This window comes from Curcuma longa, chromosome 5 (assembly GCF_044706935.1).
Source record: "Curcuma longa cultivar G26 ecotype Majalengka, Jawa Barat chromosome 5, ITB_CL_G26_1.1, whole genome shotgun sequence".
Classification (NCBI taxonomy): Eukaryota; Viridiplantae; Streptophyta; class Magnoliopsida; order Zingiberales; family Zingiberaceae; genus Curcuma; species Curcuma longa.
In genome coordinates, this window is record NC_133865.1 from 14,609,788 (window position 1) to 14,624,564 (window position 14,777).

General features: G+C 33.5%; 1 protein-coding gene across 1 annotated transcript in view; it reads right to left on the reverse strand.

Moving 5' to 3' along the window:
* Nucleotides 1-253: 253 nt before the first annotated feature.
* The window catches only part of LOC141828989 (AP-1 complex subunit gamma-2-like), a 67,171-nt gene continuing 52,647 nt past the window's right edge, over nt 254-14,777 (reverse strand). Inside the window, exon 19 of the mRNA XM_074716388.1 lies at nt 254-666. Within this exon, the coding sequence (XP_074572489.1) occupies nt 571-666 (96 nt within the window). The 3' untranslated portion in view covers nt 254-570. The remainder of the gene's footprint in view (nt 667-14,777) is intronic.

Here is a 14,777-nt window from a genome sequence, read left to right on the forward strand (position 1 = left end):
TGCAGACAATGTCCCCTTGAAAGCATCTGCCTCGTTCAGTGAAAGCCAATGCTAGCTTGGAAATTGACTTAACTAGAACAAGCAATACATAAAATAAAGAAAACAGTATTCATTACATGTTCGGTAAATGCTGCCATGTACAGTTCGACAGTTCGACATGCATGACACGTACACTAACACCTTAAGAATGGATTTTATTGAACAATCGCTTAAAATTGCAATTTCAACTTTTCCAATTATCCAAGAAAATCAGTAAACAACACGCCACCAGTGATAGATATAGCCATCGGATAACATTTTACATCCACTAGCTCAAGTTTCATCACAATCTTATCCCTCCGGGAGAAATGAATTGACTTCTGAACTAATGCTAATCCAAATGGGAGTAAAAGAACTCCCCATGGTGGAAACTTAACATTCTTGCACAATTCTTTATGAACTATACATTGCATTGGATAAGGATCAAAATTTCCCAGCATTCTTTGAGAACATGAAGAAGAGAAAGCAAAAGGCCTATATTCCTTGCATGGAAGGGTAAATTTACTAGGGAAAAAAAAGATGTTTGAAGACTCATAAACCAGGAGGGAAATTGTTGATTTGTCCTTGTTCCAGTTTCTCTTGATTGTTAACTTTGTAAACAATCCTTATGCGCATGGCCAAGGCTTTCTGAAATGACATAACAAGTATTTAGCCATAGTTCATAAAATCATGATACCTTTATAAGAAGATGAAAAAGAATGTACATAGTAAAATTCAGGGCTATAAAAAGGATGTGGAATTATCATATGAATAATACAAATTTTCCTAACAAAGTCAGTCTCATCATTATTGTGAAGTGCGACTAAGATGCTACCATGAGTTGGGAAAAAATATATGAACTGCTACATGGAATATAAAACCCACACAAGCTATTAAGTAAAGATAATTTTCAGTAGTTACTTCAAATAAGAAGCAATACACATTCAGCAATTTGACACAGTGTGAGCCAAATCCATGTGCCTTAGTCGACAATTTCACAGATTTGATGTGGCACTTTGATATGCTGCTCAGTTGACGATCTCTTGGGTTTTCATACAGTAGTTAATAGCAAAATTTTAAGAAAATGAGACTAAAATTTAAAATTAGATCATGATCCAGTTTATCTTAATAGGCCAGCTTAAAGGATTTATTTTTATTGCTTCAGTATCCATCAAGAAATCAATTTCTGTTATGTTGAAGAATTGTCTTCAAGGAACAAAGCATCTGCTTCATTGTCATCTCCTTTCATCTATTCCAACAAATAATGTAGCACTAAAAGTTACCACATGGCAAAAACACTGTATGCAAGTTAACCTTGATTTTGATATGCTGAAATGATAGTTTCCATATATTTTATATTTAAAAAATATCGAAACCATATCGACATGGCACGTATCGTTCCAATTATAAACTAAAACTCCGATACAGGTTGAAATTTTAACACATGGATTGGGGTTAAAGGAGTTGGCATATTAAACAAATAAGCAAAACCAATCTTTGTAACAACATGAGTTGAAGTGACACGAAGACTATTGCAAAGCTTTTTTTGGCATGTTAAACAAATAATCTACACTAATCTTTCTCACAAGATGAGTCGGAGTATGAGTTGGAATGACATGAAGATTGCTGCAAAATTTTTAAGGAATTATTTAGCTATATGAACCAAGGCTTCAATCTTCTATATTTTACACTTTTAGTCTTTTATGTTGATTAGCATGTAATTTGTAATATTTGTTGGAAACAAGATTTTGTAAAAGTTGTATTAAAAATCTAATGGAAGTTTTAGGATTTTTTATTAGAAAAATTTGTTATAAAAAAAGTCATGAATTTATAAAAGAGATTAAGATCCCATGTATTTGACAAGTTTTTTTAAATAATATATTTTTATATTTTCAACATGGTATTAAAGTAAACCCTAGTCGTCACTCCAAATGCAAGTCGTCTATCCTGTCACAACCGTTGGACTACTAACCCTAGCCTCCTCTTCCCTTGTTAAACGTCACTAACAATACTTATTTGCTATTGTTACGGGCAAACATCCGATCCCTCTCTTCTCCCCTTTTCCACATTCTCTTTTCGTTTTCTATTTTTAAGGATAAATAAGAATATTTCTTATACCAACCTTTGTAATTTGATACTTTATAGTTGGATTAATTTTTCCTTGTTTTCTTTTACCAGCTGGACTTTTCCATGTTACTCGGCCTTCATTGTGGATTTTCCATGTCTCTAATCAGCTTACAATCAAAAGCTCCTAATCGTGTTAATTTATGGCGCAATGTCATACTTGTAAATGGTGTGGGAAGCTTCATGGAAAACCTCTCAGCCAAGAGTATAGACATAAAAGAAAACAAATAAGGATCAATAGTTAGATACATATGGAAAATACACAACAGAATGAAGCAACACCCAAAGGAGTCAGGTGGATTCAACAAGAAGAGGCTGAGAAGCTAAAATATCTTATTCGTAACCTTAACAAGCCTTTAGATACTTATTCGTTGGTGCACTCAAGTATGTTTCCATCCTCTATTAGATTAAATGTCTCAGATACAACTTTTTTTCAATTCTTAGATCATGGATCCAGGAGCTAACAATTATATGACCCCCTCACCCTTTTCCATATACTCCCCCTATAATAAGAAAATATCCGCAGCTAATGACTCTTTGACTACCATAGTAAGTGTAGGAGATGTTAAAATAAGTTCATCATTAACCTTAAGAGATGTTGTTTATATCCTCAGAGTAACCATAAATCTTGTCTCTATCAAATAATTTACTCAACATTTCCATTGAAATGTGATTTTTCAATGTGTATTTTAAGACAAAAATTTGGGAAAGATGATTGGACAAGCTAAAGAAAGGGATGGGCTCTACTATTTTGAAATACAAGGTCAGTCAAATATTACCAAAGACAATGTTAGCTTCAACTTTAATTTTAGAACTTTATTCGTCTAATCATGATAAAGATTTGGCTTCACCATCATCGACTTGGACATCCATTATTTAAAATCATTAAAATTTTATTTCCATCTTTATTCCAAAGTATAGATGTTGAGAGTCTCAATTGTAAAGTGTGTGAACTTGCTAACCATACACATGTCTCTATTCCATTAAGTAATACAAGAAGCTTTCCCCCCTTTATTTTATTCACAGTGATTGAGTGATTGGTTTGTGTCATTGATTAATTATTGTACTCATTTTACTAGGATTTTTTACTTAAACATAAATCTGATGTTAAGAATGTCCTCCCAATTTTTGTTATATGATAAAAAACCAATTTAGGGTCAATATGAAAAAGTTTAGAACGAATAATGCTAAGGATTATTTTAATCAAGTCCTAATCGTTATTTTTAAAAAGAAAGATAATACATTAAGTCATTTTGTGTCATTACACCACAACAAAATGGATCTGCAGAAAAAAATGGTCAATTCCTACAACTAACCTAAGGCCTTTTATTCCAAAAGAATGTGCCTAAATCTTTTTTAGAGAGCAATTATTACAACTGTTTATCTTATAAATTGCTTGCTTTCCAAAATTTTAGGATTTACGAGTCTAATGGAAACACTCTCAACATTCTATCCAAACATACCAAAAATAATTGTCTTTAGGATATTTGGGTGTGTGTCATTTGTTAATGTGCGCAATCAATGCAGAGATAGAATTCCAAGCAATGGCTCAAGGTGTATGAACTACTTTTGTTAAAAATCATCTTAAAAGACTTCAAGATCAAGTGGGATGATCCAATAAGACTTTATTGTGATAATAAGTTTGCTAATAGTTCACAATCTAGTACAACATGATTAAATGAAGCACATTAAAATTGATAAACATTTCATCAAGGAGAAACCAAAGAGTGAGTTGATTTATAGCCCTTATGTATCTACATAGGCCATCAAGTATTCTAATACATACAAATCTCAAATTTGGAATAATAAAGGAAGATATCGTAGTAGATAAAGGTATGTATTGACGTCTAGTAGGAAAACATATTTATTTATATTATACATGACAACACATAGCATATGCAACAAGTGTAGTTAGTCAATTCATGCATAAGCCAAAAAAAGCTCATCTACAAGTAGCTCATCAAGTATCATAGTATGTTAAAGGAACATAGAAATGATATTTTGTTTAAAAGAAATGGAGGTTTAGTGCTACAATTATCATAAACATACTCATATCATTATATTTCCTTATCATATCCCATCACATCAATCATAACAAAAAAACAGGTAAGTAAGGTATACCTAAATATCTTACTTGAGCGGCAGGATAAAGGCTTGATGTGTGTGTGTAGTGACATAATTTGTAATCCAACTCATTATCTTACTTAGTGACCCTTTGTGGGAATAAAGATCATTTGTATGTGCCTAAGGCTAAGAAAAATGCTTTTCAAAGACTTGCCCTTTTAAGAAACATCCAATATATCACTAACCCTGCAATAGGACAGACTTCTACCATATTTTATCATCATTCTTCTGAGATCAACCAAACCCTCAAGAGCTCCAAATCTCGAAGAGCCTCCTGATGCCTTGTTCTCTTTAATAAACATTCCACTTATTACTAATAGTTACTTTGTAGACTTGGAACCCTTTGTACTTGCTTTGGAGTTCAAAAGAGTAAACTAAACTAATTAAATAGAATGTCAAATTAAGAATAGCCAGCTAAGTCAAAGCATATCAATTTCAGCCTACAGATCTCACTTTGAGGTCTCCTTTTCAGCAGAGGGAGCAAGGCAATGAAGAGGCTCAAGCCCTTCCCTTCAAGAACGTACTGCTACACAAACCAATATATCTATACAATTCTCTTATCTTGATCTTTCCACATTTGTATCACTGGGTAAAACGTGATTTTACAATTAGCTCAGATTCAATCCTTTTGCCAATTGACAAATTTGCTAATAAAAGTTTTATTAGAATATCTTCTGGTATTTATCTATTCATAGTTATGTATGAATCAAAAGAGCATTAGCTTGTTGATTTCGTTTCCTTTGTCTATTTCTTTTCACCAAACAAATAATTCTAATAAAAAGCCTAAAAACTCTAACATACTTTCTAAAACTAAATGCAGGTTATCGACATAATATTCTAAATACCTGTCTTGCCTACATAAAACGATAAGTGCGCTTACTAATATAAATCTAACCACCCATATCCGGCATGGAAGGTTAGCCTATTCAGGGAACCATCCTTCATAACTTAAGTCCCCCTCCTAACTACTTAAGTGAAAGTTCCACTCCATCTTCCACCAGTATAGTGATCCTCTTCTTCAACATATGATACTTAAAATGCTTTATTCCCATCTTATTGATCACCTTGCTCTTTACATACTTCCACCTACCTTAGTTAGGAGGTGCTACCCTTCCTACTAAGACATACAACGACATGATGGTAAATAACAACCACAACTGCAAAGTCATGACAAGATCTTCCTGTGGTGGAACAGGAGCTATCGGAGCAGGGTTCTCCGGTATCTCGTCAGGATCCTCTACAGTCTCCTCCATGTCCTCATCTGGATCCTCTATCTCAAGATCCCCATCTGCTTCTTCCTCCTCCAGGATCACCATCTCTATTTCTTCATTCTCCTCAGGAGCGTCCTCAAAACCCTCCTCAGGCTCAGGGTCCTCCTCAGACTCATAATACTCCAGAATTTCTGGATCTTCCTCTTCGTCTTCGGACTCTGATCCTGACTCCCCTAGATCTTCTGGAAACTCATGCTGTAGCAATAGCCTGCACAACGCTGGGTAAGCCAGGCGACAACCATGCTGACCCCAAATCTCCTGAGCTACCGTCCTCGCGCGCCTGGGTAAAGCACGCATCAGTGCCCCGATCCGGTGGTCGTTCAGCATAGGGAACCTCTCTTGTTCTAGCTTCCAGAAGGTTCGATCCACTCTTCCAATAACTCCTTGGATTCCTAGGACCGGACTGTACTCAATTGCATCTAGCTCATCGAACAACTCCTCCAATCGTTCATTATAACGAGCCATGCTGTGAGACAGTATATCAAGTCAAGTGAGTTATCATAAACATAACAAAGGATGCTACAGTACTTCAGTTGAGGGTGGGTTAGGCAATTCCTATCTATTGTTGTTTAGCATAGGGGGAATATACTTAAGGATGAGTGGCAAGATATTTCCCTTAAAGGATCATACTGTAGGGTGGTGTGTTTCCCTATGTGGAGTTATGTGTTTTAATAGAGTGAGCTTCAAATATTATTCAGTATTTAGAACCTTATAATAAGCCTCTTCTATTGAATTAGGCAAAAACAATTTAATGCTTTCTTACATTTCCAGTCGTATCCGTTGTGAACTATTCTTGGACTGGCCCAATTTCATTCTTAATGTTAAAATTCATATGCAATTTATCATACTTTCATATTTTGTTAGAATTAAGGATAATGTTAAATTTATTCTTGGTATGTACCTATGTAAACCAATTTATCATACTTTCATATTTATCATTCTAAATAGGCTTGAGCACTTTGCTTGAATTTCTTTGGATCCAACAAGTTTCATTGTGGCAAATTATGCTAATTAATAGTTGATTATACCATACTAGTTGACATAATTTTCATGTAGGCTAACCAATTAGACAATTAGATCTAACTAGTTGGTATAACAATTAGATCACGTTGATGTAGAGGGTATCAGATAACATAATTTTCATTGTGGATTTGATATCTTTGTTAAGTATCCAGGACTTAACAAGAAAGTCCTAATAAGTCAGGTGGACTGAATACTAGGCAACGAAAGTCTTAGCGGATCAAGAGGACTGGACACCAGGCATAGGAAATCTAGATGGGTTAGAGGGACCGGACATCTGGCAGGACGGACTTGATGGGTTAACAAGAACTGAACATCGAGTTAAAAGAAGACTTAGTGGATCGAACAATAAGCAAAGGAAGCCCAAGCAGGTTAGGTAGACCGGAGGTTTGGCAAAAAGTAAGGAAGGTAAGCTCCTAGAGTAGAGTGGTCCTTCTGAAAAGAATGCAGTGAGGACGTGTTCTCATTGAAGGGACAAGCTTAGACATTGATCCGACTAAGAATCTCACTCGGGGTTCAAAATCGAGATTAGACAGTTACTATTTAACTATCTTAATTAAATCATTCATAACTTATCTTATACTGTATTCTATGCTAACTTTGTATTGTAGGGTTTAGTTGACCGAAAGGTAAGTTCGATCGACCAAACAGAAAAGTTCAGTCTATCGAAAGCTGAAGTGACATAGTAATCTGAGCTGGCTCAGAAGGTTGACGAGGCAGATGATGTGTTTGGTGACATAGCTTAGATAAGCTCCAGAATATTGACATGGCACAAATAAGTCTCAAAGTGATGAGGATGACATGGCAACAAAGGTGTCAAGATATAAGCTTCGGAAAAGTTGACATGGCTGGAGATAAACTTCGGAATGCTAATGTGGTTGTTGCATGGTCAACGATAAGCATCAAAGTTCTAACGTGTTAGATGACGTGACTGAGGATAAAGGTCAAGCAGTTAACGTGTCAGAAGATAAGCTGCAAGGATCCGACGTGGACAAGGTTCGATCAATCAAACTTGTGCACCGATCGACCATAAAGGTAGATCTGGATCAAGTCGACTTAAGATAAGATTGTTGATCAATTGATCGAACTAAGGAATTGATTGACCGAATAACACCTATAAAAAGGACTTCAAGCAGAGGGTTCAAAATATTAACTCATATGCTCTCGAGCTCTCGTCTCGATGTTCAAAGCAACAGTTCTATGCCACTGTGCTATCTGACAATCTATGCTCAACTTCTATTCTTTGTTGTTGGTAAATTTAAGTTACTGTACTTCTTTTGTGCATTCAATTCTAAAAGGGACGGTAAAGTGTTACTGGACCTTTTTTGTCTGTAAGAGATTTCTCCACCTCCAAAAAGTCGTTCGGAAGGAGAACTATAGTACTTGCCCACTCATAAGCGATCCACGATCGGATCACAAACCTTGGAGTAACAATCTAAAGGATTGTGAACCAAGTAAAAAAAAATCACTTGTGTGCTTTCATGTTTTCATTTTTTCTTTCCGTTGCATTCAACTTTGAGAAGAAAAGTTTTAAAAAATTATTTTTATGAGCGATATTCACCTCACCCCCTTTATCGCTTTTAATGATCCTTCAATTAGTATCAGAACGGGGTGCTCTAAAGTGGTCTAACCACCATTCAAGTTTTAGCTTTTAAAATTTTTTTCTCTTCTTTAAACAATTTTTGAAGTTGTTATAATTTATTTCTTTTATCGCACTACTTACCCAAGAATTCAAAAGTCTTGGAACATTCTTTCGTTTTTGTTTTTGCAAGTTAATTGAATGACTTATCAAGAAGCGTACAATATCGTTCATCCTCCCCTATTCAATGGCAATGATTTTGACTACAGGAAAAGACGAATGGAATACTACCTGAAGGCCCAAGTTGAAACGTGGATTATCATAAAGAAATGATTTACATTACCAATCAATAAGGATGGAGAACAGTTAGGATGCGAAAAATGGACCCCCGACATCAATAAACAGATCAAAGTTGACGTTAAGGCTACACAAACCTTACAATGCAATCTAACCAACGAAGAAGTCAACTGAGTCGGGTCATTCGTTAGTGCAACGATCTTTAGGACAAGCTAATCTAGCTCCACAAAGGGACCAACAAATCAGAGGAACCAAATCAAACTAGCTTCATGACCCTAATGGCGAAGGAAGACGTAGCCAGTAGCCAATTCCGAGTCAAATCAAGGGTCCGAGTCCGAGTCAAATTCAAACAACAAGAAGATGAGGTAACATCTCCTCTAGTTGAAAAATTATATACAATTATTACATATTTAACTAAGAAATTAGCTAAGTCCAAGGAACGAGTTAGGTTACTTCTTAAAGAGGTAAAAGACATTAAGGAGGAGACCGACCTTAGTCCCCCAACCAACTAAGTTCAAGAAGAAACATCAACTCAAATTCAAAGACTAGAGGAAGATAATTCTCTCTTGAAAGATCAAGTTGAGGAACTCAAAGGTACGTTGGAAAGGTTCACCTCAGGCTCTAAGTATTTAGACATGATACTTGGTTGTCAATGAGCTGTGTACAAAATCCGGACTTGGATTCAAAGCTAAGACTAGATATAGATCCTACATGTCATTAGTAAATAGACATGTTAGAATGAGTCCAAACATAGGTCCCAAAATCATATCTAATTAACGAAATAGGGCATAACCAATATTAGATCTCCAAAGATCAAATTCACTACTTAGATAAAAATTATCAAAGTTGTGATATAAGGGGGAGGCAATAAAAAATTTATCTCATTAATCTAGGAAGAGCAATTAATTTTTAATTTTTTATGTCGCATGCTTGTTTTAATGTATTTAATTTCATGCTTAATTTGGCTAGATAGGACTAGAACAGTTAGATGAGAAAAAAAGAATTTGATCTTAACATACTATCAGGACACGGTGAGTTGATAATACGTTAGAGAAATTTAAACTAAGTGTATGTTTAGGCTGGATAAGGCGTATCATACCTAGTGCACCTAACTAAGTGGAACTAGCTGAAGCTAACTCACCACATCCTAAACTAATTAGACCAAGGTTTTGTACTAAGTTAGTCAAGTGTGCGATTTCTTATATTAATTTTGTCTAAGGATGTGGTTGTTGATCCGATTAAGAAGGTCTCTGAGTCTCGCCACAACCTAAAAATCAGTTTAAGAAATATCCACTCAACTGACCCAAAGCTAAACTTAAATCTAACCCAAGGTCAAACACCTCTCCCAAATCAAACTTAAATTAATCAAGTAAAATTAAAAAATCATCTCACAAAACTCTACCATGTTTAAAAAATTTAGAGTAGGTGAAATGGAAAAATAATAAAACTAACAATTTAGTCAACCCTAAAGGACCTCAAAAACTAACTGGTACCAAAACATATACTTTATGTGTAGGAACATAAAAGTTTGGATCAAGTGATGCTGAATATGTAGTAAAATTTTTACCCTCTGAATGCTTAATTAAACATCTTGAATGTCCTAAAATAATACTTAAGGGAATTAAGAAAAATAACATTTACTCTATAAATCTATCTAACTCTTCACTTAAGTGTCTTTTGACACAGCAAAAGGAAATAGGATTGTGGCACAAGAGACCGGCTCACACCCACTTTAGATATATTTCAAGAATAAGAATGGACTAGTTAGAGGCTTACCCAAATTAAGGAATTTAGAAAACAAAATTGATCATACTTGTCAACAAGGAAAACAAACTAAATTCACACATAAATTAACTAATCAAAATCAAACCAATTCTATACTTGAATTACTATACTTAAATCTATTTGACTCACATGGGACTAAATCACTAAGTGGTAATCAAATACTACTTAATTATAATTGATGCGTTAAGGGAAATTAGAAATGACCAAGATAAAGATATACTTGAACAAAATGAAGATGAATAAGAAGAAAACAATAATCAAAATATAAGAACATCTAAAATAAATTCAAGTAATCCAACTGACCAAATCTTAGATGACCCAACTCTAAGAGTTAGAACCCGATCATCTTATAGGAACATGAGTCAAATTGCACAAAAATTAAATTTGAACCCAAAACCATAAATGAAGCACTGCCTAATCCTGATTGAATGATAGCAATGCAAGAAGAACTAGTCAAAATTCGATAGAAATCAATTCTGGGATCTCCTACCTCTACAAAAAGATAAAACCATTCTAGATACTAAATGGATTTTCCAAAATAAACTAGGCGATAAAAGAGGAAATTATAAGAAATAAAACTCGTTTAGTAGCTAAAGGTTTTAGTCAGGTAGAAAGTCTAGACTATGATGAGACCTATGCATCAGTAGCTAAACTTGAATCTATTAGGATGTTGCTACCTTATGCAGTACACAAAAGATTCAAGTTATATCAAATGGATGTTAAATTCGTGTTTCTAAATGGTTTCATAAAAGAAGAGATCTATGCAAGTCAACCATCAGGTTTTGAACACTAAGACTACCCCAACCACGTATTTAGGTTAAAGAAGACTTTATATGGTTTAAAACAAACACCTAGGGGATGATATGAGACGTTATCAACCTACTTAATTACAAAAGGGTTTAAACAAGGATAAATTGATATTACTTGAATTTGATACAACTCAAATATACGTGGATGAAATAATATTCGGGTCAACAAATATAAAATTTCTAAAAGAATTTATAATCCTCATGGAAAATAAATTTAAAATGAGCTTAGTAGGAGAGTTAACTTTCTTTTTAGGACTACAAATAAAACAAAGAAAAGAAAGAAATTATGTATATCAAAATAAATATGCATGTTTAATTTCTAAGTCTGGGATGGGATGCATGATTGGAATCTTAAGAATACTTATCAAAGTAAATGCTTAGCATGTGTTTTACATAATTAGCATATCATGCATATTCATATTTAAATTGCTTATTTTTATATGCATTTCTTTTGAGTAATTAATTGCTTATGTTTAAGTGCATATTGTTTGAGCAATTAATTGTTTATTTAAATTGTTGATTATTTTCAAATGCTATTAAAAATATTTTTGAAAAATTATTTTGTAAAGTGTTTTTCAATGATGTTTTTAATTATTTTCCGAAACATTCTTTGAAGTTAGATTCAAAATATTTATTATGTTTTCAAAGGATATTTCATAAAACTATATTTTGAAATTGATTTGGAAATAATTTTGAAAAATCATGTTTGAAAATGTTTTGAAAATCTTAACACATTTTGCGAATGGTTTTCGAAGAAAAATTACTAAAGTACTTTGAAAATTGTGAAAACCATTTTTCAAAATTTATCTTGAATTTTAAGGAAATTTTTCAAAACTTAAAATTTTGAAATATATTTTTTCCATTTTGATTATGTCAAAGGGGAAGAATATATGGTTAAAGTTTGAAAAATATTTGGTTTGGTACTTTTCAAAACTTCAAGGGGAGTTTTGAAAATGTTTTAAAAGTTGATTGTATATTTTTCTTAACTTTAAACGGGTTGTCAAATATAAAAAAAGACGGAGATTGTTAGTGTAGGTAGCACTAGATAATCGAACTTATATTTTGATATTGACAAAGGTTTAAGTTAAGTTGTTGTGGATCTGATATCTTTGTTAAGTACGCAGGACTTGATAGGAAAGCCCTAGTAGGTCAAGTAGACAGGATACTAGGCAACAAAAGTTTTAGCGGATCAAGAGTACTAGACACCAAGCAGAGGAAGTCCAGATGGGGGGACTGAACATCTGACAGGACGGACTTGATGGGTTAACAAGGACCGGACATTGAGTCAAAAAAAGACCTAGTGGGTCGAGGAATTGAATGCTAAGCAAAAGAAGCCCAAACAAATCAGGTAGAATGGATGTTTGGCAAAAGGTAAGGAAAGTAAGCTCCTGGAGTAAAGATGTCCTTTTGAAAAGATGGCAGTGAGGACGTGTTCTCATTGAGGAGACAAACTTAAATATTGATCCAACTAAAAATCTAACTTGAAGTGTCGAGATCAAACACTTACAACTTAATTGTCTTAATTAGATCACTCATAACTTATTTTATGCTCAATTTGTGCTCAATTTATGCTCAATTTGTGCTCAATTTTCTTCCAGAGGACTATATACCAAGTAAAAAAACCACTTGTGTGCTTTCATATTTTCATTTCTTATTTCTGTTGCGTTCAACTCAGAGAAGAAAAGTTTTAAAAGATTATTTTTACAAGCGATATTCACCCCCCCCCCCCCCCCCCCCCCCCCCCTCCTCTATTGTTTCTAACAATCATCATACTAGTTGCCACTAGTTGGCAAATTATGCTAATTTCTTTGTAGACTATTGGTTTAACATGTTTTTCCATTGTCATAAATAAAGGCTATTGTTCTAACTTGTTTCGTTATATGTCTGACACATATTTAGGTTTGTTTCATGTCTTTAATATATCAAGGAATTAAGCTTAATTTTACCATAAACATTGAGCTATGCAAATTATGGATCAAGTTGTATGTTAGTATAAGATAATGCTCTTTACTTTCATCAATTCACCAAATAACTAATCAACACATTCTCAAAATAATCCAATCTAAAATTTTGTCCCTCCATATTGATGAAGCATTTATCTCAAGATCCACAACGTTTGTATCACTCAAAGTAATGACAATAATTTCATGTCATTGCATGACTATTAGAACGTAATGATACTTACAAAATAAAAAGTCACCATAAACTACGACAAAATAATAGAGTTTTTAACTATACCTCGGTGAATATTTTGTGAATATGATAGAGTTTTGGATCAACATACGATGAATTTTTCAATAGTTGAATATTAAAAAATAAAATTAGCCAACAAATAAAAAAGAAAGAAAAAAGAAGACATTGTGAATTTATCGGCTTATTCAAATTAGGCTATTTAAAATTGTGATGAATTTGAATCTCAATTAGTTTGTGAAAATAAATTTATATTTAGTAGGCTTCCTCTCTTGTATAATATTTTTGCAATTTGTTTTGGGTTGAATCTTGAATCTTCTCCTGCATGAAACCCCAATTTTCTTGAAAATGATTTTGCAATCTTCTAAATCCAAAATTTTGAATCTGCACTTATCAAATACTAAAATTTCTTGAAATACCCTATGTAATTTATATTGCATTAAATTGTGCATATTCCAAAATTTATTGCAGCTTCCCTTACAATGTACGCTGCATTGAATCCTAAGCCTTTGTTGCACTTTATCTCTAACTAGTTTTAATTAAACAACAAGGAAAGGCGGAATGTTGGTTGAGAAAATGGATGCCTGACAGAGAGGGCAGTGGTGATTTTTAATTTTGTGATGGTGAGGAGTGGAATCAATGGAGAGTGGCAGTGAAAGAAGGGAAAGACAATGAGCTAGAATGATGGGAAGATGATATAGTTGAGTGTCAATTGCCACCGATGTTGATCCCAAGTCTGGATGAAAAAGATTGAGGATTGCGACATTGCATTAGGTTGCCAATCATTGTCAAACACAGGCGAATATTCTATGAATAAATCCATTGAACTATTGAGCTAATGTTAAATTATCCTCGGAATGAACACATTATAGGGTTTGACTGCAATATTCCGACAAGGACCGTTATATCTCCATGAGAACTTGAATGTAATGTTAAATATGCAAGAGTTCTTACACCATAGGTTGGATAAGGACAAACATTATAGAAATACTGATTATCTTAGATTTGAAATATATAGCATAGGAATGTTCACTAATAAAGTAATAGAGGTAATAGAGACAATAATTAGAAGAAAAAATAATATTTAGAATTTACAAGACATAAAATGGATATGAGAGGAAACAGATGATAGAGAGTTTAGGTTTTAAGCTATGGTACATAATAAGTTGTAAAATAAGAAATGAAGTAGGTATTGTTATAAATAGTTCGTTAAAGGATGAAATAGTAGTAATTAGGAAGAGGATAGGATTATAACTCTCAAGATAGCAGTGGTGAAAAAAATTATTACTATAATTAACATATATGCACCTTAAGTAGCATTATATGGAGACACTAACTATACATTTGGGGAAGACCTAGATAAAGTAGTACAAAAAATTCGATCAAACAAGATCATTTTAATAGGAGGAGATCTAAATGGATATGTTGGAATAAGAAATGAAAAATATGATAGAATGAATGGGGGTTATAGTTTGTGAACAAAAAATGAAGAAGTAAAAAACTATATTGGATTCTGCAATAGCATATGAACATATAACAGCTAATACTTTTTTAAGAAAA